The 21,905-nt window shown below is 46.7% G+C and overlaps 1 protein-coding gene, 1 non-coding gene and 1 pseudogene across 2 annotated transcripts; 1 reads left to right on the plus strand and 2 right to left on the minus strand.

The window, feature by feature from the left end:
- LOC147971947 (uncharacterized) overlaps window positions 1-4,725 on the minus strand; it is a 40,378-nt pseudogene extending 35,653 nt beyond the window's left edge.
- A 3,125-nt stretch (window positions 4,726-7,850) lies between these two features.
- Window positions 7,851-7,991, plus strand: LOC147971948 (small nucleolar RNA snoR2/U65). Its single transcript, XR_015606939.1, has one exon. It is a non-coding gene; the product is annotated as a small nucleolar RNA snoR2/U65 (small nucleolar RNA).
- A 1,344-nt stretch (window positions 7,992-9,335) lies between these two features.
- LOC147971949 (uncharacterized) lies at window positions 9,336-15,068 on the minus strand. Its single transcript, XM_087526464.1, has 5 exons — window positions 14,786-15,068; window positions 14,317-14,423; window positions 10,553-11,369; window positions 10,200-10,381; window positions 9,336-10,019 (listed from the first exon to the last, which is right to left on the minus strand). The coding sequence occupies exons 1-5, from the start codon at window positions 14,856-14,858 to the stop codon at window positions 9,630-9,632; spliced, it is 1,569 nt and encodes a 522-aa protein (XP_087382590.1). The 5' UTR covers window positions 14,859-15,068; the 3' UTR covers window positions 9,336-9,629.
- Between the last annotated feature and the right edge of the window lie 6,837 nt (window positions 15,069-21,905).

The raw sequence follows: 21,905 nt of genomic DNA on the forward strand, positions 1-21,905 counted from the left end.
GGTAACCGGAGTATGCGTCGAGGAAGCACAACGAATCGTGTCCTGCAGTGGCGTCGATAATTTGATCGATGCGGGGGAGGGGGAAGGGATCCTTTGGGCAAGCCTTGTTAAGGTCTTTGAAGTCAACGCACAGGCGCCAGGATTTGTCCTTCTTTGGTACCATCACCAAGTTTGCTAGCCAGTCCGGATGTTTTATATCTCTGATGAATCCGGCCTCCAATAGTTTGGCTAGCTCCTCTCCCATTGCTTGTCTCTTGGGCTCAGAGAAACGCCGAAGGGCTTGTTTGACAGGTTTGAATCCTTTTAGGATATTTAAGCTGTGTTCGGCCAGCCTGCGTGGGATTCCTGGCATGTCTGAAGGGTGCCAGGCAAAAATGTCCTAGTTCTCCCGTAGGAATTCTCGCAGTGCGGCGTCTACATCGGGGTTTAATCGTGCCCCGATGGAAGCTGTTTTATTGGGGTCCGTTGGATGGACCTGGAATTGGACTATTTCATCCGCCGGTTTAAAAGAGGTGGACTTGGATCTTCTGTCGAGTATCACATCGTCCCTGTTTACCATGGAGCGCAGCGTAGTCAGTTCCTCAGCCGCTAGGGCTTCGGACAGTGCCTCAAGGGCCAATGCGGCTGTCTTGTTTTCGGCGCGGAGTGCTATGTCCGGATCACTAGCGAGAATGATGATTCCGTTCGGCCCGGGCATCTTGAGCTTCATGTACCCGTAATGGGGTATTGCTTGGAAGATTGTAAACGCTTCCCGCCCCAGTAGAGCGTGGTATCCGCTACTGAACGGGGCCACTTGGAATGTGACCTCTTCGGACCTATAATTATCCGGCATGCTGAATACCACATCTAGTGTGATTTTTCCTGCACAGCACGCTTCCCGACTGGGGATTATTCCTCTAAAGGTTGTGCTGCTTCGCTCAATGCGGTTCCAGTCTATTTCCATTTTTTGAAGGGTTTCCTCATAAATGAGGTTCAATCCGCTGCCTCTGTCCATGAGTACCTTGGTGAGGCGAAAGCCGTCCACTATAGGACTGAGTACCAATGCGGCTGGTGCTCGAGCTGTTCGGAATTTAGGTTCATCGTTGGCATTAAAAGTAATAGCCATGTCACTCCATGGGTTTATTGTTGCTACTTGATAGACTTCGGCGAGGCTGCAGAGTGTTCTTTTTCGCATATTATTTGATGTGAAAGTCTCGAAGACTGTTAAGACTGTACTGGAGTCCCTGAGGTGGCTTTCTGCGGCCTTCGGAATTAGGAGATCTTCGCCCCTTTTGGCCACCTGCCGGAGTATCCAACATGCTCTAAGGCTATGAGTTGGTGTGGCGTCCTCTGTACTATGAATTTTACAGGGTCCATTAAGCCATCCCTCCAGTACGGTTCCATGCCCTGTAGAGGGTTTTGGTTTTTTGGTTTTTAACCCGGGTGTCTGATGATGATGCACCCTTTTATTTCGGGCGAGGTTTCTATTCAGGGCCGGATTGTCCCAAAATTTAGTTTCGGTTTTCCGGGCGCTTTCCATCGCACAGTACTTTTGTACTATGGATGCCAAGTCAGCGAAGCGTGTAAGATCACGACGACCTGTGGCGTTGAGGATTCCCTTGTCCGTGCAATTATTGTAGAAGATTGAGATTGCGTCTTCCTCGCGGCAGTCCTTTATCCTGTTCATAACCAGGAGGAACCTTGCCCAGTAATGATGTACTGTTTCTTCGGGCTTTTGCCTGATTTGGGGTAGATTGCTTATGTTCGGGTGGGTGGGTGGAATTAAGTCCGGAACTTCACCCAATATGAGACTCAGAGGCCAAGGAGTTTTCGAACTCTGAATTTTGGATTCTTGGATGTTGTCCAGTGAATCTAGCCCGTTGCCTGATTCTAAGTTCAGGTCTTGAGTTACATCCTCCCCTCCGCGGGTATCCGGCTTGGAGGGATCGGGAATCCGGATGTAGCTAGTCCTTAAGATAGATGAAGAGTCACCGCACTGTGCCTCTACCACGGCAACATGATGGGTAACTTGGGGAGAATTAATTTCTCTTAGATCGGGTTTAAGCCCAATCTGGTCATAATCCGTAGTGACCCCCAAGGCGGCAATGCGATCCAAGAGCTCGTTTACGGAAGAGAGCTCCATTGGATCTAACTGCTCGACGAGTTCCGAGCTGACATGAAGATTGCTTTTGATGACCCGAGAGGTCACCGTCGGTGCAACGGCCGAACAGGCGGTCATGAGAAAACCACCTAGCCGGAGAGTTTGGCCGACAGCCAAGGCTCCCTTAGTAACGGCGCCGTCTTTAAAGATGGGAAGAGGCATCCTTCCTGATTGCGACGGCACAGAGGAACTCTCAATGAAAGCACCAATGTCGGTGTCAAAACCGGCGGATCACGGGTAGAGGGTTCCGAACTGTGTGTCTAGGACGGATGGTAACAGGAGGCAAGGAACACGATGTTTTACCCAGGTTCGGGCCCTCTTGATGGAGGTAAAACCCTACGTCCTGCTTGATTAATATTGATGATATGGGTAGTACAAGAGTAGATCTACCACGAGATCGAGGAGGCTAAACCCTAGAAGCTAGCCTATGGTATGATTGTTGTATGATGAAGTTGTCCTACGGACTAAAACCCTCCGGTTTATATAGACACCAGAGAGGGTTAGGGTTACACAAAGTCGGTTACAATAGTAGGAGATCTAAATAGCCGCATCGCCAAGCTTGCCTTCCACGCCAAGGAAAGTCCCATCCGGACACGGGACGAAATCTTCAATCTTGTATCTTCATAGTCCTGGAGTCCAGCTGAAGGTATAGTCCGGCTACCCGGACACCCCCTAATCCAGGACTCCCTCACTCCCCTTTTCTTCTCCCTTCCCCTCTTTATTTCTCCTCCTATTTCGGCCTACATGGGGGCGCACTAGCCCCTTAGGGGCTGGTCTGTCCCTCTCTTGGCCCATTAGGCCCATATAGTTGCCGGTGGGGTGCCCGGAACCCCTTCCGGTGACCCGATACGTACTCGGTACCCCCGGAACACTTCCGGTGTCCGAATACTATCGTCCTATATATCAATCTTTACCTCTCGACCATTAGTCACATTGCTTGCAAGGCTTATTATGATGTGTATTACCGAGAGGGCCTAGAGATACCTCTTCGATACTCGAAGTGACAAATCCTAATCTCAATCTATGCCAACCCAACAAACACCTTCGGAGATACCTGTAGAGCATCTTTATAATCATCCAGTTACGTTGTGACGTTTGATAGCACACAAGGTATTCCTCCGGTATCCGGGAGTTGCATAATCTCATAGTCATAGGAACATGTATAAGTCATGAAGAAAGCAATAGCAACAAAACTGAATGATCAATATGCTAAGCTAACGGATGGGTCATGTCCATCACATCATTCTCCTAATGATGTGATCCCGTTCATCAAATGACAACACATGTCTATGGATAAGAAACTTAACCATCTTTGATTAACGAGCTAGTCTAGTAGAGGCTTACTAGGGACATTGTGTTTTGTCTATGTATCCACACATGTATCAAGTTTCCGGTTAATACAATTCTAGAATGAATAATAAACATTTATCATGATATAAGGAAATATAAAATAACAACTTTATTATTGCCTCTAGGGCATATTTTCTTCAATAGAGACACGGGTTTTACCCAAGTTCGGGCTCTCTCGAATAAGTAACACCCTATGTCCCTCCCCGATTGTATTGATTGAGGGGTACATGGTGCAGGTTGATCTATCACGAGATTGTGTGTGTGTATGAGTTGGCGCCTATGGCCCTCACCTCTCGGTGTATATAGATATTGGGGGTGCCTAGGGTTACAGATAGGTCGGTTACATCTAAGGATAAATGTGCCAAAGATTGTCTCAAAGTCTTGGAGTACGCACCCGGCCTTCGGAAGATTCCATCTTGATTCTCCTAGGCCCGACAATTGTGGCCCATTGGTTGGTTGTTTTGGGGGTCCTCGGCCGGTCCATATTCTCGGAAGCCGACATGGCTAGAAGTCTACTAGCTGACCCTTAATTAGGTAGGCTTCTTAAATGAAAGTTTAGGTTGGCCTTCTAGAATAAGTTAGGAAGGGGCAGCTTACTTCTACAGCCAGTGATCGCCTCGTTGGACAGCCACGCTCGTCGCTGCCCTCGTCCCCATATAGGAGAAATAGTCCTTTTTCCCGAGGAGTGATCGGGCGAGCTGCATATGGGTTAGTCAAGGAGGCGCGAGTGAGCTGCGCGGTGGCTTGCTGGAGGGGATGGGAGCAGGCAAGCGGAGGGGGTCTCCGGTTGTGTCAATAATAGATCAAGTTTTTTCTTTTTCTGAAAAATGGTCGTCGCGACAAGTAATTCGAACCGGAGCGAGTAATATATTTGAAGAAATCGTAATATACATCCATGTATTTACCCCCAGAAAAACAATAAAACAAAAAAGAGAAGAATAGAAACAATAATAGAACAGGGTCATATAGGAAAGAAGTAGGTAGAGGGCTGCAAATAAAAAGAAATTAAACGAAAAAAGAAAAGCGCGAAAACTTTGGCTGTGTGTGCGGATCACCCGCGCAAATGGGAAACGTACTTCCCGCCAACCCGCCTCCCGCCTCCCGCGTTGCCGCGTGTCCTGTTTAGCAGCGAAGTGTGTTTTTGCGGTTTGATCGGATGCGTTGAGCACTGATCCGACGATCGATTGGTGGCCCGCGGACAGCCAATGAGGGGCGATCACGCGGATCGCCCCCATCATCCAGTTCCCTCCTCCTTCGGCCCGGTCGCCGCCGGCTATAAAACGAGTAAATAGCATAAAACTACTACTTTACAGGCTAGAGTTGCAAAAAACTACCGGTTTTTAATTTTTTTTCAAAAAACTACCAAACGCGCGGTCGACTGTTTCAAAAAACCCCAAATGATCATTGTTTAAAAATTAAACCTATTTATGACAGGTCGGGCCCGCACTTAAATGAACCGTTAGTTTGACCTTTTGTTTGACCGTTCACTCACATGTCTGTTTCTTCATGATAATCTAATAATTTCCAAAAAGCAATCAGGCCCCTGTAAATATTTTAGAAAAGCAATCAGGTCCCTGCAAACAAATTAAAAAGGCAATCGGGTCCTTCCCATGGCTGTGCTCTGGATCGAGAGGAGCGGGTGCCCGCAGCCATGCTCGCCGGCCATCAGTTGTCGTGTGGAGCTCTCGCCGGCGGCCTGGTCGCGGGTCAGGGAAGGAGACGGCTCGGGGAGGTCGCAGGCCAGGACGCGGGTCAGGCGGAAGGGCGCGAGGGCGGGGCTTCTCCAGGCGAGCGAGGATCCAGGCGGAGCTCCTTGCCGGCCACCGCCTCCTCTAGCCGGCGAGCCGTGCCGGTAACCGCCGTGACCCGTGAGCTCCCCGCCACGCGGCCTCTCTCCCTTCCCTCTTCCTCGCGCTGGCTCGAGGTGGGTGGAGCAGCTCGACCAGCTCAGTCCAGTGGCACCGGTTGGAGGTGATGGCGGCGTGGCCTGGCCGCGCGCGGAGGCGGGGCTCCACGTGCTCTATCCTGCGGCGCCGATTGGAGGTGGTGGCGGCGTGGCCGGCCTCGGCGCGGAGGCAGGGTCGACGTTCTCTGGTGTGCTTCGGCCTAGGGAGAGAGAGGAGAAGAAGATTGCTAGGGAGAAGAAAATGGGGAGAGACACTGACAGGCGGGCCCCACATGTCAGTTAACGGTCAAACAAACGGTTAAACAGGCGGTTCGTTTAGGTGCGGGCCCGAGCTGTCATAAATAGTTTTAATTTTTAAACAACGGTCATTTGGGGTTTTTTGAAACAGCCGACCTCGCGTTTGGTAGTTTTTTGAGAAAAATTAAAAACCGATAGTTTTTTACAACCCTAACCTGTAAAGTAGTAGTTTTATGCTATTTACTTCTATAAAACCCGCATGGCGTTTAGCTCCCACAGCATTCCAACGGCTATCCCCAATTCAAAAAAATGGCTACCGTGGAGCGGTGGAGGTACCGATCTGGTCGGTCGCTGGAGCGCGCCGGCTCGCCGCCAAGTACGTCGCCGGGCAGGAGGTCCGGGTGGTCGTCAAGTCCGTCGACTCGATCAAGCAGGTGCCGGAGATGATCCGGGCACTTCAGGCGCTGCGGGATGGTTGCTGCGTCATCGACTACGACGAGATCCTCTACCACCTCTCCGACATCAACACCATCTTCAGCAAGGACATCGTCGCCGCGGGCAAGATCGTCAAGGCCGCGCCCAACACCCGTGTCATCTCAAAGGCGCGCGTCCACGAGCTCCTGGGGGCCTACGACGGGCTGGTGGCCCTGCAAGTACCTGTGGATGGGGAATGCAAGCTCCAGTACCGCGCTCGTCGTCGTCACCGTGCACGCCGTCAGTTCGGCCTTCTTCCCCTTCTTCGCTTCTTCGGGACGCCGCTCAAGCGCAACAACCGCAAGGGCAAGGGGCGCCGCGGCAAGGGGCGCAAGGGCAAGAAGGAGAACAAGAAGAAGGCGTTCGTCTCCGTCGTCCGCGGGCTCGCACAGCGCATGCGCTCCCTCGCGCTCAAGCTGTTCTACGCCCAGGAGTTCAACACCGCCCTCGCCAAGATCATGCGCTCCCTCCTCTTCGACATGACCCTCTTCCGCAACCGCCGGGCTCTGTTCGACCGCGTGAAGACCGGAAAGTAAGTGTGGGTGGAGGAAATCAAGATGATAGTAGATATCAGTGTGAAGGAATCGTAACTACTATAGCATACTATGTAGCTAGAAATTTCGCCAGGAGCACTGCTACCTTTGTTTCTTGTTCCCAGTTCAATCCAGAATTTCTGTAATCAGTCCCCGTACCCGTTATTAGCAGTATTCTATATTCTGGATGTCCGTATTTGCTATCAGTATTGCTACCTGTGTACCGAAGCTATATATTAATATATGAGGAATGTTGCTCTGCTGCAACCTGTTGGCAATGTGATGCTGTTTAGTACTGTATTCTCTTTTTGTCTGTGATTTGTTTTGATGATTTGATCATCTGAGTTGGTCTTGAGACGAATAATGCAACACAAATGCAATGTGGTTTGTCTGTAGTCCCTCAATCGATTGAGATTTTGTCTATATTAGTCATTACTTAGCATTTGTGCTAGCGATAAATTGTTGTTGGCTCTCTCTGATGTAAATGATTTTATATTTGTTCTTGATTGGGTATGGTAATAGGTAATCGTTGGCTCTCTGATGTAAATGAAGTAAATAAATTTTGAACTAATGTGCTTGCGCTCATTTTACTGTACATTTCATATCTTCCAGTTGAATTGCTTTGCTCTAGTTTTTATATCTTTCGATGATCTTACCATTGCAAATTACTTTGATTGCCTATCTGGACCGAAGCTTCCATTCAACACAACGAGAAATAAGCTCCCTCTTCTGAAAGCCTTGAGTAGAGTGCTGGCAGAATTGAACAAAATAACTATAATTGCCACTAGGTAGCAATGGATCCCTTCTCCATTCTTTGCCGCATTGTGCTTTTGCCTTTTCTGCCATGTTCAGGAACATCTCTTCTCTTTTTATTGTTTATTTGATGTTATGTTTTAACCCAGTATCAGTTGATGGAACCTTGAAACAGTCTTGGGACATGTTATTCCTGTGAATGGGAAGTCATCTATTTCCTGATGATGCACATTGTGTTCACTGCATATGTTTGCGCTATCTATGGAGTACCGGGTGATTATTAGCTACATGTTGTGTCAGATTTTGAAGTGATGAAATTTTATGTGGCTTTCTGAGGTTGTAAAAGCTGAAAAGCATTGTTCTATAACACACAAACAGTATTTTAGTACTTTCATAGAGTGTACGTGATTCTAAGTCGGTCCTTGATGGATTCTTTATGACTTAGCCTGCTAACTTGGGCCTAATGGTCCTTCTCTGGTAGCTACAAGCATTGACCAGGGGATCAATTATTGGGCCAGGAATCAGTTTTCACGCATTGATAGGAACCTAAGACTATTCCAGTTTAAAGTCCATGGAGCCTATTATTTTGAGTTGATTTGGTACTGGGAAAAGTATGGCGATGATTCTAAATTTAAGACTTGTTTCTCAAAACATTCACAGTTGCCGCCTACCAGCTTTCGCCTTGCCAGGCTTGAGAGCTGATGCTGCTAATTCCTTGGATGTCTGGGCATTGTTATTTTTCCTGGTCAACATTGTGTTTCTCAATGAGCTTCATCACTCTAAACATAGTATGTTCAATATGCTCCTGCATCACAAAGGCTTGTTTCTCTGAACATTCACAGTTGCCGCCTAAGAGCTTTCGCCCAGCCAGGCTTGAGACTAATGATGTTTGTGTGTTTGTTCATATTTGTCCGGTGATGAAGAACATGTTAACAATACCATCTTTTGGGACTTATTGGTCGCTATGCGTCCATGCTACCATTCTGCAATTTCTGAAGCCAAATTGAACAGCTCCCGATCGTCGCAGTTTTTGCATCTTCTGGATACACAATCCTTGGATATCTCGTCCTTTTTGTTCTTGATACTGTTGTTTACCAAGTGTTAGTTCGTGTGTCTCCCATTCTCAAATGTTTTGTTTTGTCGGCACTTGCACAATCCTGGGTTCTTTCATACGAATTGGTCAATTCCACAATTCATGCTCTTGCTCTGTCTACCTAGTTTTGTATCAACAGTCTGAAGAGCACTTATTTTGTTTGTTCTTTGTTTTCTTTATAGGAATCACTTGTATTCCACTTAAACCTGGTGCACCAACTCTGTGTCAACCAGAAGCGAAACGAAGTCTGTGGCTTCGTTTGTTCTTTGTTTTGGTGTGACTCAAATCATGTGACTTGTCCCTTGATGAGCCGATCCTTTCTCCGTGGCTCAATTCTCCAAAGGATGGGGAACTTGAGTTGCTTTGTCTACCGTAGATTCTAATTTTCTGTGGTCGGAATGCTCCTGTGTAATCGTTCTGAAGCTGAAATGCTATGTTTGCTTTGTTGATTATGTGTTCAAATATGATTTGTTCTATAGTACTATAGCTGATTGAAGTGCTTGCATCAACCCGTCTGTGTTAAATTCTTGTCTGCGTTCGGAGTGTGTAGGTTCACTGAAAAGGAACATAAAATGTTGTGCCTGAGTAGGACTGTCGCTGCATGGCGGTCGATGCTCCTAGTTCTGTATGGATGCTAAATTTGCCATTATAGTGAACACAAACTGATGCATTTCCTATCAAGTTTCCGTCTCAATGAGAAGAAAAGTATTTTGTGCATGCTCGTCCATGTAGAGGTTGTAAATCAACATGTCACTTGTGGTGCTAGCAACAAATTGTCCTACAGATACACATGCTTAATTCTGAATCCCGGTGATAAGTTTCGCAAGATTTATGTTGGCAGCAGAAGAATTGATGGTCGAGTGACATTAGTTTCTACAAGGAATGCAAGCTAAGTAGGTCACCGTTGTAAGAACAAAATCATGAAAGAACAAGGTAGGCCTGACCTCTCTGGCAAGGGCACGAAAGTTCCTTGGATTTTATACAATCCGACAAATGATGTGCATTACACAGAACAGCCTGGACAGAACACAGCTCATGTACTTGTACAGCACCACTAGATTGTTTCGTTGACTCAAAGGTACATGAGGAAAAAATTAGTCAAATACTACTACAAAGAATGGTACGGTTGCACAGCTGCACAACTCATTTAATTTTATGGCAGCGGCTGCATAGCTTCTTAACATTTAACTTGGCTGTGGATGGAACTTTCTCCGCAACATATTTTTCAATAGCCCATAGCCCTTTGTGGGCGTGCATGATCATACTCCTGCCTATCGGGCGGCATTCACCAGAAGATCCCTTGACACAACATCCATCAGTGTCTTCCCGATTATCGTATACAGTGTCCAACATAAGGCACTCGAGTGAAGTTGCATTCTCAAGAATATGGCAGGTTAGTTCGACCATGCTCTTTGCAGAGCAGAAGCCCATTATACTGACATTCTTCATGTTGCGATACTGATGTCCTGGTATCCGTCTCATGCTTGAGTCTCCAGCAGAAATCAATTCATGCTTTACTCGAGTCTGTAATACCTGCATCCATAGGAACACAACACACGCTAGAGTTAAATGGTTCGACAGCATGCAGAGACTAGATATCATAGTTGAAAGCACACCCTCGGTTCCTAAATATAAGACGTTTTGGCAGTTTAAATTAAACTGCCAAAACGTCTTACATTTAGGAACATAAGTAGTAGAGGAGAAGTGACTTACACCCAAGATAACGTTCTCCAGGACAGGACAACCATCCAGAAAATAAGCTAGAGAAAAATAATCATAGGCTGGCGAAAATCCCCCCAGCTGTCCATCATCAAGAAAGATCTGCAGGTTCTTAAGGTACAGGAGTTTGACAGCTAAGAGTGGCGTACTGAACATCTGCATATAGATGAATAGGTCTAGGTTAAATACTTCTTCCCTAAAAAAGGTTAAACATATTCCATGACACGACTACTGCTATATGAATAGTGCCTGCATCTGACAATCAAATGTACTGCTAGCCATCCTTTCAAAACAATAAAGGAAAAACTGAAGTTTGAGAATATACCTCTTCAGCCGAACACATACGCTGAGGAATTCAAGATTTGGCATAATGAATGGAAGCTTGGAACGAGCATAATGAACAAGGTTAGATTCATCGACATGCAGCATTTGTAGTTCTTTCACTTGCAATAAATCTCCAACTGGAAGTTTCTCTAGGGCGCCATCAATGTGAACAGCGCAAACATTTGGAGCTTTATTCTCTATCACTTCCAGAGCTGCGCAACGAAACACTGTCAGGCAGTTGAGCCGATGTAGCAGGGAAGGTATCTTGAGGCAGATGATCTTGTCACAACGATTCAGATTCAGCTCTTCCATAGCAAGAGAGTTGGAAAGAAGGTGTCCTAACTCATCTCCCGTAATGTGCACCTGATACAGATGCAGCCTTGTCAAGCAACCAAGTCCCGCTGTGGGATGGAAAGCACAACGGTCGAGGTTAAGATGTCGAATCGAGTTTCCACTCCCATTGAGTAAAACTGAGCATGGGAAGTCGTAACTAACTGTGTTGCATCCTGCAGGCATTGAAAGTATGACTTCTTCAATCCCAGGAGTAACAGCAATCTCAAGCCACCTGTTGAGATAACTGCTGTCAAAAAAAGAACCACAGTAGTGAAGCTTGAATGTCTTCACACCACCCGAGTGTTTTCTCATAATGTGGTCAACTCTGTTGGTGAAAATCCGCCCCAGTTTATCTTCTCTGCATGTATGTCCATCCAGGCGCAGTGTTTCCATACTTAAGGTGAGGTTAGGATGGGATCTCCAGGAGCTCCGAAATGTTTGAGACACACAGCCAGCTCGAGCAGCATCAGTCAGTGGCAGCAGGGACAGTATATCATGCCAGATGTCCTGCAAACACAAGAATAGGAGAAAAGTTAACACTGGAATTGTATAGGCAAGTGGATCCTTTAACCAGGGGGAAATAGGACCATATGCAGTAGTATCACGCGCCAGGTGCTCTGTGAAACGTCTGCTGTATTAGTGTTAAATAGCAAAACAGAATGCGATTGTGGTGGGTAAATCAAGCATTACATCAAGAAATGGTTTTCTTGACAGTGTCATTAGTGGCCCTCCTAAAATGTGGCCTGTTTTATTCACTAAACAGCGGTATTACTTGTTCCTAAAAGGCATAACACTGAAGCCAATGCTCTAGTGGGAAATATGGAAGTAGGATAAAATGTGCAGAAGCACACCATCTTTTTTTTTTTGCCGTGAAGAAACATGTTCCAGAAAATAACTTCAACAATGTAGTGAAATATCACACTTACACTCAAGTTTATCAAAACAGATAACTTTGCCAGTTCTTGCAGTTCTGGAACTCTGAAAGTGCGTAGTTGTATGCTTCTAGGCTCATTAAGACAGTATGAGAGGAATTCTATGTAAAGTAGCTCTAGGTAGGCTTCTTAACTTGTCTTGATTTTTTTTCTTCAGTGACTAAGTTTTGACCGAAATTGCTGAACTTGTTGGCTTTAATTTTGTGATCAGAAAAGGACAAACTAGAGACTGTGTCACTTAAGCAGCAAGAATGAAACTGACAGTAAATGTTTGGCCAGGAGGCGAATTGTGCAAAGAAGCATACAGAAGGTAGCAAGAGGGCTTCAGAGAATGTTGGAGGAAAGAACATTTGAAAGATAGAGACGTGTGAATTTAAGAAGGGAGAGTTGGACTTAAGATTGGCAAAAGCTTTGGCTTACATAATCATGGAAGAAATATCGCTTGTTCCTTCAATTAGGACCATTTGTCTTCAGATAAATAATCAAGTACTCAGAAATAATCTGTAGACTGTGCTAGTTAGGCTAGAAAGTGCCTGCTTGCCATTGAGATCATGGCTGGACTGTTTTCTGAGGCAAGGATCAGATACAAGGTTTCAGTGAGGTGACAAACCAATCTATTCAGGATGCGGAACCAATCTATTCAGAACGTGGAACAGGCAATTAAAGTGATATGAAACATATGATGACTCTGGAGAAAAGCATGGAGCAAGTTTTACCATCTTGTGGTATATACATTGTTTATTTAGATAATTCTGATATCTTTTATGACTTTGGTAATTGACAGAAAGGTAGCCACATTCATTATGCTGCTACAACTTGTTTAATTACATTTTGGGGGGGGGGGGGGGGGGGGGGGGCTGGACTAGGTGAAAGAGTTAGCAAAGGCAGAAATAAAAGGGCCAGGGTTTGCCCTATGAGATAACAGCAGGAAGTCGCTTCAATCTTGAATCTTGCAATCCAGGAGCGATGGGAGGGAACGATCCCTTGGGAGATATGGTGATTTGTTCTTTCCACATACTCCAAGCTGCCATGACGAATATCTCCATGAACAAAGGGCAGGACCACCCCTGTCTCCCGGCCCGGAGTGGACAAGGCGAAGTCTATCACCACCAGCAGACCAGGAAATACTGACAAATGCTCAGCAAGCGACGCTAAATAGACGAAAATATAGGTGCTCCACTGTTTCTTCGACTGCAAGGGTGCAAAGTGCGCAATTAACATCATTTCGAACATTATAATGCCTTCTCTAAAGCATCTTTCTAGTATTAAGGCGATCAGCAAGCAAGAGCCAGGCAAAAATCTTAAGCTTCATAGTGCATTGGGATTTCCAGATCCATCCAAAGGCCCCGTCAGCCAGCAGGTTTTTGAAGAAGAATCTGTAATTTTTTAGCCCTGGTAAATGTCATTAAGCTGGAACACATCTCGCCACCAGGAGGACCCGCATGGGTCAGAACTGTGAGAGGCATCATTACCACAGTATGTTGACCAGATAAGGTTGATCCATGGCATGTCATGCTTGTTATAGAAGCAATGGAGATGTTTGAGCAGTAGCCCCATGTTCTGTACCTTGATATCAAGATTTCCTAGGCCTCCACGATTTTGGGGGCAACACACGAGATCACAGGCAGCAAGCAAATTGGACTTCCCCCCTTGTTCAGATTTCTTGCTCCAATGACATCGGCGCCTGATTTTATCAAATTGTTCAACCAACTTGGGAGATACCTTGATGGTGCATATGGGGTATAATGCAATGGAGGTGAGGACTGAATTGAGCAACGCCAGCTTGCTACCATGGGAGAGCAAGGACAGCGCAACAGCATCAAATCAGCAAGAGAGGCGCGTCGTCCCCATCGGAAGGCTCAGGTATGTGAACGGCGTAGTACCAACAGACCACTGGAAAATGGCAGCCAATTCCATGGTAGTCTGATCCAAAATGTTTATGGGTACCAAAATTGATTTCTGAAAGTTGACCTTGAGACTGATAGACTCAGCATAATCCAAGAGCAACTCCTTCATGAGTGTAGCCAGTCTAACACATGCTAGCATGGCTAAGATTGTACTCCTCTACGGCTAGCACAAATACGAGTGGTAACAGGGGGGCACCCTGTCGTACAGATCTACAGCAGGCAAATTGACAGCCGGGCACACCATTCAGTAATACCGAGAACTGGGAGGTCAGTGATTGGAAGATGCATTTGATCCACCCGAAACCATTTGTCGTCAAAGCCCATGTGTCACATGATCTCAATCATTGAGTGTTCTTTTTACAACTGTGGGTTGTACAGCAAACGTGCCTGGCATGTGTGTTGTAACGTTTTAAATACTTGTGCCCAGCATTCCGAGGAAGCTGGTTATTTGTTTTTCACACTTTTAACAACAAATTAGTGAATGAAGTCCTTGATTAAAATATGTTGTCACAGCTTACATTTAGCCTAGCTACAGTTCCAATGATTTGTGAAATAGAGTGGCTGGCACTGAATATCATTGTTCGGCTAGGAATCCTCAGCGTTGTATTGGCGTACCTTTGGAAGATCCGGCACTGAATACCTTCTCCGTTTGCGACCTCGTGGGTTATCAACTTGTCGACCGGGCGAGCCCTTTCGTTTAGCCGCTGAAGCAATCGACATACCTGGGACAGGACACATCACCCATGGTCATGAATAGTGCAGACATTAACATAAAGAAAACAACAAACTAGTACTAGTGTTTTCAGTATGTAATGTACGCTGGGTGTGTCGTCTCGAACCGTAATATTGTGTCACCATTTGGTCAGTGAGTCAGTTACTTACCAGTGCGAATTGGGGTTAGAAAAGAGATCTATAGGTTACTCAAAGAGATAAATATCTTGATATCCAGACATACAGCAGGATTATATATCCAAACAGCAGAAAGAGTAAAAATCGAGTATTTTCTGCATAATACTACGTAGTATGTCTGCACAAAAAACAACTTAGGCGACGCGACGGGAGGGAGGGGCAAGATCCGACTTACTACGGGATTTGATTTTCCGGTGGCGCCGATCCCGCCGCATGGACATCAACCGGCTGAGCGCCATCAGCCCCATGATACCCTGCTGAAGCCGACACGAGAAATCGGGGCAGGTTTTGCCCCCCTCTCTCTGTCTATTTGAACCCGGCAAAGGTGACCGCCTTCCCGCCGTCCCAGTTACAATTTCGATTTTGAATCGGACGAAGGCAATTCGCGGGAGACGAAACCGGATCGGCGCCGCCGCGCACTCAGCGGCGTGAACCAAACCCTAGGAGCTTCGCGAGTAGGCCTTGCTGGGCCTCTACCTCGTCCTGGAGGCCTGCCTTTTACCAGCCCATCTAAGAGGCCCAGTGGCAATATGGCTGGACCGGTATTTTTTTCCCTCAAAATATACAGTGAAATCATGAGTTAAGGAAGTAATCTTTGCAAAAGTTATCATCAAACTCCTCTGATGGGGTCAAGTGGCACAATGCATTTATGTCATTTTTTGTCAATAGAAAACCAAGAAAACCAAAAGGATAGGAAAAAATAAAAAAGATAAAAAAGGGAAACCGAAACAACAAAATAATCCAACAAAAAAAAAGTCATGATGGAGGAAGCGTTCAACGTGCGAAATGTGGCGACGCTCAAGCGCACCACGTGGAGTGCTCCCACCCCTGAAAAAGGGAAAAGTCTAAAATAAACCTTAAACTCGTACATCAAGTCCGAATCAAACTTTGAACTGTTTATCCTTGAAATCAGCACCCTGACCTTATTGATCCTGGTTAGTCCCCAACCTTATACTCTCTCCGTTCGAGAATAGATGACTCAAGTACAAAGTTGAGTCCTGGGCATGTTTGTCGAAGCAGGAAAAGAGAATCTCGGCCTGGATCAGACATTTTCTCACCGTCTGCCCTGGCCCACGTCCCACATCAATGGTGACTCGACAATGGCGTACCTGACAGCACTGGCATGCGCGCTCGTGATGCCCCACGCGATGTCCAGGCCGACGACTCCCGCGGCGTACCCATGTCAAACTCTACGATGTGCAGCTCGTCTGGTTTGTTCCGAACCTATATAAGGCGAGCTCGTACGCAAGCATGTACTCCTGGATGAGAAGTACGAGGCTACATGCTAGTGCTGAGGGTCACGAGAACAGAAAATTGCCGTGGAAAACTACGAGGAAGCCGCTGATGCTGATGGTCACGAGTCGCGGCACTCTGAGCTCTTACACGACATCCTTGGAACCCATGAGGAAATCGATCATGTCTGACTTGGGCTCGAGCACGACGAGCGAGTCCGCCAACGGCTACCGGAGCATGCTGACTGGCGAGAGGAAGAGAACCGCCGCTCTATCCCCAGCCTCCGCCCGATTCCGCCGACCTGCAACACCACGGCAATAAAGGAGAAGTTGATGTCCACATTAATGTCTCGCCCTGAAGCCCATTTCATCTGAATTCTTCCGGCCATCTTCATCGATTCCGCGAGATTTCTCCGTGCCATTCTCCGTGTATCGCTACATCTCTTCCGATTCCTTTGATCCAAAGCATCTCATTTACCTCCCAGTCTGGAGGTGCGCTTCCGCGCCGGGAAGATGATGCGGTCGCAGGGTGATGTATATGACGAGTGGGCCAATATGATTAGCAAGCGTAGTAAGGCTGGTCATAATGTCTGAGTTATTATCTTCATAGTGCAAAGTAAAATAATAGCAGTGTCATAGTTGGCTTCATTTATTAACTTGTAGACTCATCCTCTTTTGGAAAGCGCTATGTTACAGTAACATATTATGTTATTCTAAACACATCTCTCCTCATTAAATACATGCCACATAAGACTGGTCATAGTGGGAGTAACATCACTAGCACTCATAGAAAAAGGGCCTATAGTCTCGGTTTGTAAGGGCCTTTAGTCCCGGTTTCTGAACCGGGACTAAAGTGTCGGTACTAATGCCCTGTACCTTTGGTGCCGGTTCAATCCAGAACCGGGACTGATGGGCCTCCACGTGGGCAGTGCGCAGAGCCCAGGCAGGAGACCCTTTGGTCCCGGTTGGTGGCACCAACCGGGACCAATAGGCATCCACGCGTCAGCATTTCTGTGGCTGGGGTTTTTGTTTTTTTTAAAAGGGGGGGGTTGGGGGGTTAATTTAGGTGTTTTATATATTGTGTTAGCTAGCTATAATTAATAGAGAGAAGTGTCCTCTCTTACGTCCGTGCTTGGTCGACGCTACGTACTATACATACGTATAGAGAGGACTAGACACGCTAGTTAGCTAGTAAGCAAACGAAGGAAACAGAAGATCGTCATGAACATATATGCATACAGAGAGAAGTGATATCGACCACCTCTCCTTCTCCGAGAGATTGGTCGAACAACAAGTTCTCGTATATCTATCCGACACTACCGGCTACATATATACAATAATTATCTCTTACAAATATAATCATACGGACTCATGGTCCACATAGTATTCTCCGTCTTTAGCGATCACTTGGTCAAGAAAGAATGCCGCCAATTCCTCTTGAATTGCTCGCATGCGAGCTGGTGCTAGGAGTTCATTCCGCTTCCGAAACATCTAATTTGAAGAAGGGGGTCAATACATATATATATGAATGAATGAAACTCAATACAAATGATGGTAATAAAATAAAATTGTGAATGTTGTTATTTACGTACTTCATATTGTTCGTTAGAGTATCCGCCCCGCTCACAGGTCGTGTGGCGGATGGACTCGCAGACATAGTATCCACAGAAATCATTCCCTTTTTCCTACCACAACCACTTTACAAGAAATAAAGGTCAATCAAAATGATAAGCAAGAATGCTAAATGGTATTGATGAAACTAGCGCTTGAATCACTAGGAGATGCGCGGAACATGCTACTATAGTACTTACTTTCGGGTGTCTAAATTCCAGCTCCTTCGGCAGTCCCGGAATTGTTCTGTTGAATTTTCTCCAAACCCTGCCGGGCAAAGAAAACAATTACTTGATATCAAGAAATGAACAAAGTTGCTGATATGATGGATAATGATCGATTTAACTTACTTCTTGAGGATTTCAGTCATGTCTGCATACTCCTGGGGATCTTTTCGTTTAGAGTTCAAGACGGTTACTACTCCCTGCTCAAGCCTAATCTCTAGGAGAATATAGTGGAAACTGCACACGCATGCATAACTCATCAATTACATTACTATAACCTGGACTAATATATAAGGGAAACCGAATATGCACAAGACAATAACACTCACTTGAAGTTGTAAGGAAAGAGTATTATATCTTTGTTTTCATTTTTTTTGAATGATCGTAGCAAGTTGGCCTCGGTATCTCCGGGACGATGTTGAACCTCAGTTGCATCTATGAGATATGTGTTAATGAATCCAATATCACCGATTTGTCTTTTCTTCAATTCGGCGATCTTCATTCTGCATAATATAGTGAGGATAATTATAAATACATGCAATGAAAGAGATGAGCTATATAGAGAGACTTAATGACAGAAGTAGTAGTACTTACAGACAGTAGCAGGTGATCGTTGTTTTATCGAGGGCCAATTGATTGAAAAACTGATAGAACTCCTCAAATGGAATAGGAAACAGTTCAATTCCAACGAGGTCATGCTCCGGTTTAACTCTCGCATACAAAGTACTCCTCCCCCCAGACTCTCTGCAGATTTTCAAGTACCAATCATGTAATCTTCGCATCATCGTTGTTAAAGATTTTTCATCTTTGACGAAAGGCTTCCCGTACTCGTATCTGTGTATCTGCACCTCCATGGTATCATAATGTACATCATCGGGCAGGTAATCGTCAACATTGCCATAACCGGGCACCATCCTCGGATCGACGATGTCGCTAGGCACCTTGAGGGGGGGGGGCACGATTGCTTCGCTTGTTCGCCGAGCTGGGCAATTTGTTTCCCAGCCGCTCGTCGTTCTTTCAGCCTTTGATCACTGACTGTACTTCCCGACCGCTCCGCTTCGGCCCATGTCTTTGCAATAATGCGCTCATAGTTGCCTTTCGGCGAAGACTTGGGTGGTTTTGCCAGGGCAGCCAAAGTGCGCTTCACTTTCACCGGATCTACCTTCTCCTCCGGAGATGGATGTCTCTTTGCTCTCAACCCTTGAAACCAGTCATCCACTTCGGTTCGCGCGATCTCGGCGTTCTCCTCCGGGGTCCTCTCATATGGTAACTTCTCTGGAGTCTTCAGAGAAGGACCGAATCTGTATGTCCTCCCGCCTCTGGTTGTACTGCTAGACGTCGACCGAGCAGACGAAGCGGTTGTCTTCTTTACTTGCTTACGAGGCGGAGGAGAAGGAATACGACGCGCCGGAGCAGCTGGAGCGGCGGCAGGTCTCTTCCGCCCTTGCTGACGAGGCGGAGAAGGAGGAGGCTGGCTGCTCGGGCGCGTCGGCGCAGGCGGAGAAGGAGGCGGAGTGCCGCCACGCGCCGGAGAAGGAGCCGGCCGAGGGCCCTGATCGTCACTCGCCGGAGGAGGAGGCAGAGTGCCCTGACTCGCCGGAGGAGGAGGAGGAGGCGGAGGCGTCCAGTTCGGAAGGTTGATGAGCTCCTTCCACCATAGGCATGGAGTCTTCAGAGCAGACCCCAGCCGAGTCTCCCCTTCACTGGTAGGGTGGTCAAGCTGGAGGTCCTCAAATCCCTCCATTATTTCATCCACCATCACTCTAGCATATCCTTCTGGAATCGGCCGGCAGTGAAAAGTTGCGCCGGGTTCAGTAGGATAAACAGAGCCAACAGCCGCCTTGACCTTCAAATTCATCCATTGCATCATAAGGTGGCAATTTTGAGACTCCGTGATAGCATCCACGGGATAGCTGGCAGGAGCCATCAAGGCATGCTCCGGCTGAAGCAGCTCGGTGGAAGCCACGCTGCTTCTGCGCTGAGATGGCGGGGTAGCTTCGGGGGAGGCTTCGGCAGTACGTTTGCTGCATTTGCTTCTCGTTCCTCTATCGCGTCTACCCTTGCTTGCAGCGCCTGGATTTGGGTCTGCTGCACTTTTTTCCTCCTCTCATGGGATTTGTAACCGCTTGCGTCCGGAAACCCAACCTTCAACGGAATGGAGCCTGGCGTGCCTTGTGTCCGTCCAGGGTGCTCAGGATTCCTGAGGGCCATTGTGAGCTCGTCGTTCTCTCTGTCTGGAAAGAATTTCCCTTGCTGCGTTGCTTCGATATACTGCTTAAGCTTCCTGACTGGTATGTCCATTTGATCGTTCGTCCAAATGCACTTCCCTGTTACAGGGTCCAAGGTTCCACCAGCCCCGAAGAACCAAGTCCGGCAACGGTCTGGCCAGCTAATTGTCTCTAGTTCGATCCCTTTATCAACCAGATCATTCTCAGTCTTGGCCCACTTAGGCCGGGCTACGAGGTAGCCACCTGACCCCGTGCGATGGTGAAGCATCTTCTTCGCAGCATTTTGCTTGCTTGTCGCCGACATCTTCTTACTCTTTTCCGATGTCTTGTGGGCCACAAATGCGGGCCAGTGATCTCTAATCTTCTCATATCTGCTCTTGAATTCTGGTGTCTTATTATTTTCGACAAACTTATTCAGCTCTTTCTTCCACCTCCTGAATAGTTCTGCCATCCTCTTAAGAGTAAAATACTTGATTAATTTCTCTTTAACTGGGTTCTCTGGATTATCCTCTGGCGGTAGGGTGAAATTTGACTTCAGCTCAGTCCAAAGATCATTTTTCTGCATATCATTGACATAAGACACCTCAGGGTCTTCTGTAGCCGGCTAAAACCATTGCTGAATGCTTATCGGGATCTTGTCCCTAACCAGAACCCCGCACTGAGCAACAAATGCGCTCTTTGTCCGGAGGGGTTCAATCGGTTGGCCGTCGGGCGTGATTGCTATGATCTCAAACTTTTCATCCGAGCTCAACTTTTTCTTCAGGCCTCGTCTCTTTACCGAAGTTGTGCTCGATCCGGAGGGCTAGAAAAAAGAACAAAGACTTAATTAATATGTGTACATACCAAAACAATGAATGCATCAATCAGCTAGTCAGCACAGGCTTAACTAATATATATACCTGGCCGGACTCGGTTCGGTCACCGGAGCCGTCATCACGGTCTCCTTCTTGCACCGGCATTGGGTCACCGGAGCCGTCCTCATGTTCTTCTTCTTGCACCGGCATTAGGTCACCGTAGCCAGCTTGTTCACTCTCTCCTTCCAGACCATCGGTTTCGTTGAGAAACAATGAGACGGCATCACTTCCTTCTGCGATTATGTCCCTCAACAACGCTTCTTTTGCTTCGTCTAGGGCGGTGTCCATAGTTTCTACAAATATTTATAACATGGCAATTATTATTCAAACATGACAGATGGATATATTAGTGCCAAACGTAGAACTGTCTACCTAATCATAGTAAGCTATCGGGAGGGGGTATATATCGACAACGACGACACTACATCTATGTCCCTCGACGACCCTCGTTCCCGATAAAAAAAAGAGGAAGAAGAAGAAAAAAAAGAGGAGAAGAAAGAATAGAGGAGAAGAACTCCTCTATTCTTTCTTCTCCTCTTTTTTTTCTTCTTCCTCTTCTTTTTTTATCCTCTTCTTCCTCTCATGTTCGAGAGCATCGCCGAGGGGTCGGGAGGTTGCCTAGTGTCAAAGGATTCAACAAAACCGTGTCTTCATCATTAGGCGAAAGTAACATGTGCATGATGGTATGAAGCTCTCCAAAGTTATTTTGGAACGGAGTCCTAGATAGGATAATTCGCTTTTTGGTACAAAGTTCAGCAAGAACCATCCAAATATCGTTATTTGGAAGGCTTTTGCTGAAATTCATACAAGAAGGCAAATTATCCTATCCGGGACACCATTCCAAAATAATTTTGGAGGACTTCGTCATGCCCTGGTTACTTCTGGCTAATGATGAATCCATGGATTTCTTCAATACTTTGACACTAGGAAACCTCTCTCGACCCCTCGGCGATCCTCGACCCCTCGACGACCCTGGAACCCTCGATCCCTCGGCGATCCTCTTCTTCCTCTCATGTTTGAGAGCATCGTCGAGGGGTCGGGAGGTTGCCTAGTGTCAAAGGATTCAACAAAACCATGTCTTCATCATTAGGCGAAAGTAACATGTGCATGATGGTACGAAGCTCTCCAAAGTTATTTTGGAACGGA

The sequence above is a fragment of the Triticum urartu genome, chromosome 5A (genome assembly GCF_056163025.1).
Source record: "Triticum urartu cultivar PI428250 chromosome 5A, HENAU_Tu73, whole genome shotgun sequence".
NCBI lineage: Eukaryota > Viridiplantae > Streptophyta > Magnoliopsida > Poales > Poaceae > Triticum > Triticum urartu.

Bases quoted from the DNA above. Each gene is read 5' to 3' on its own strand.
- LOC147971949 (XM_087526464.1), bottom strand. From the start codon at position 14,858: ATGGGGCTGATGGCGCTCAGCCGGTTGATGTCCATGCGGCGGGATCGG. The intron at 14,424-14,785 runs GTAAGTCGGATC...GTCCTGTCCCAG, and splicing joins CCGGAAAATCAAATCCCGTA to GTATGTCGATTGCTTCAGCG. The intron at 10,382-10,552 runs GCGTATGTGTTC...TATTTAACCTAG, and splicing joins GCCAAATCTTGAATTCCTCA to ACCTATTCATCTATATGCAG.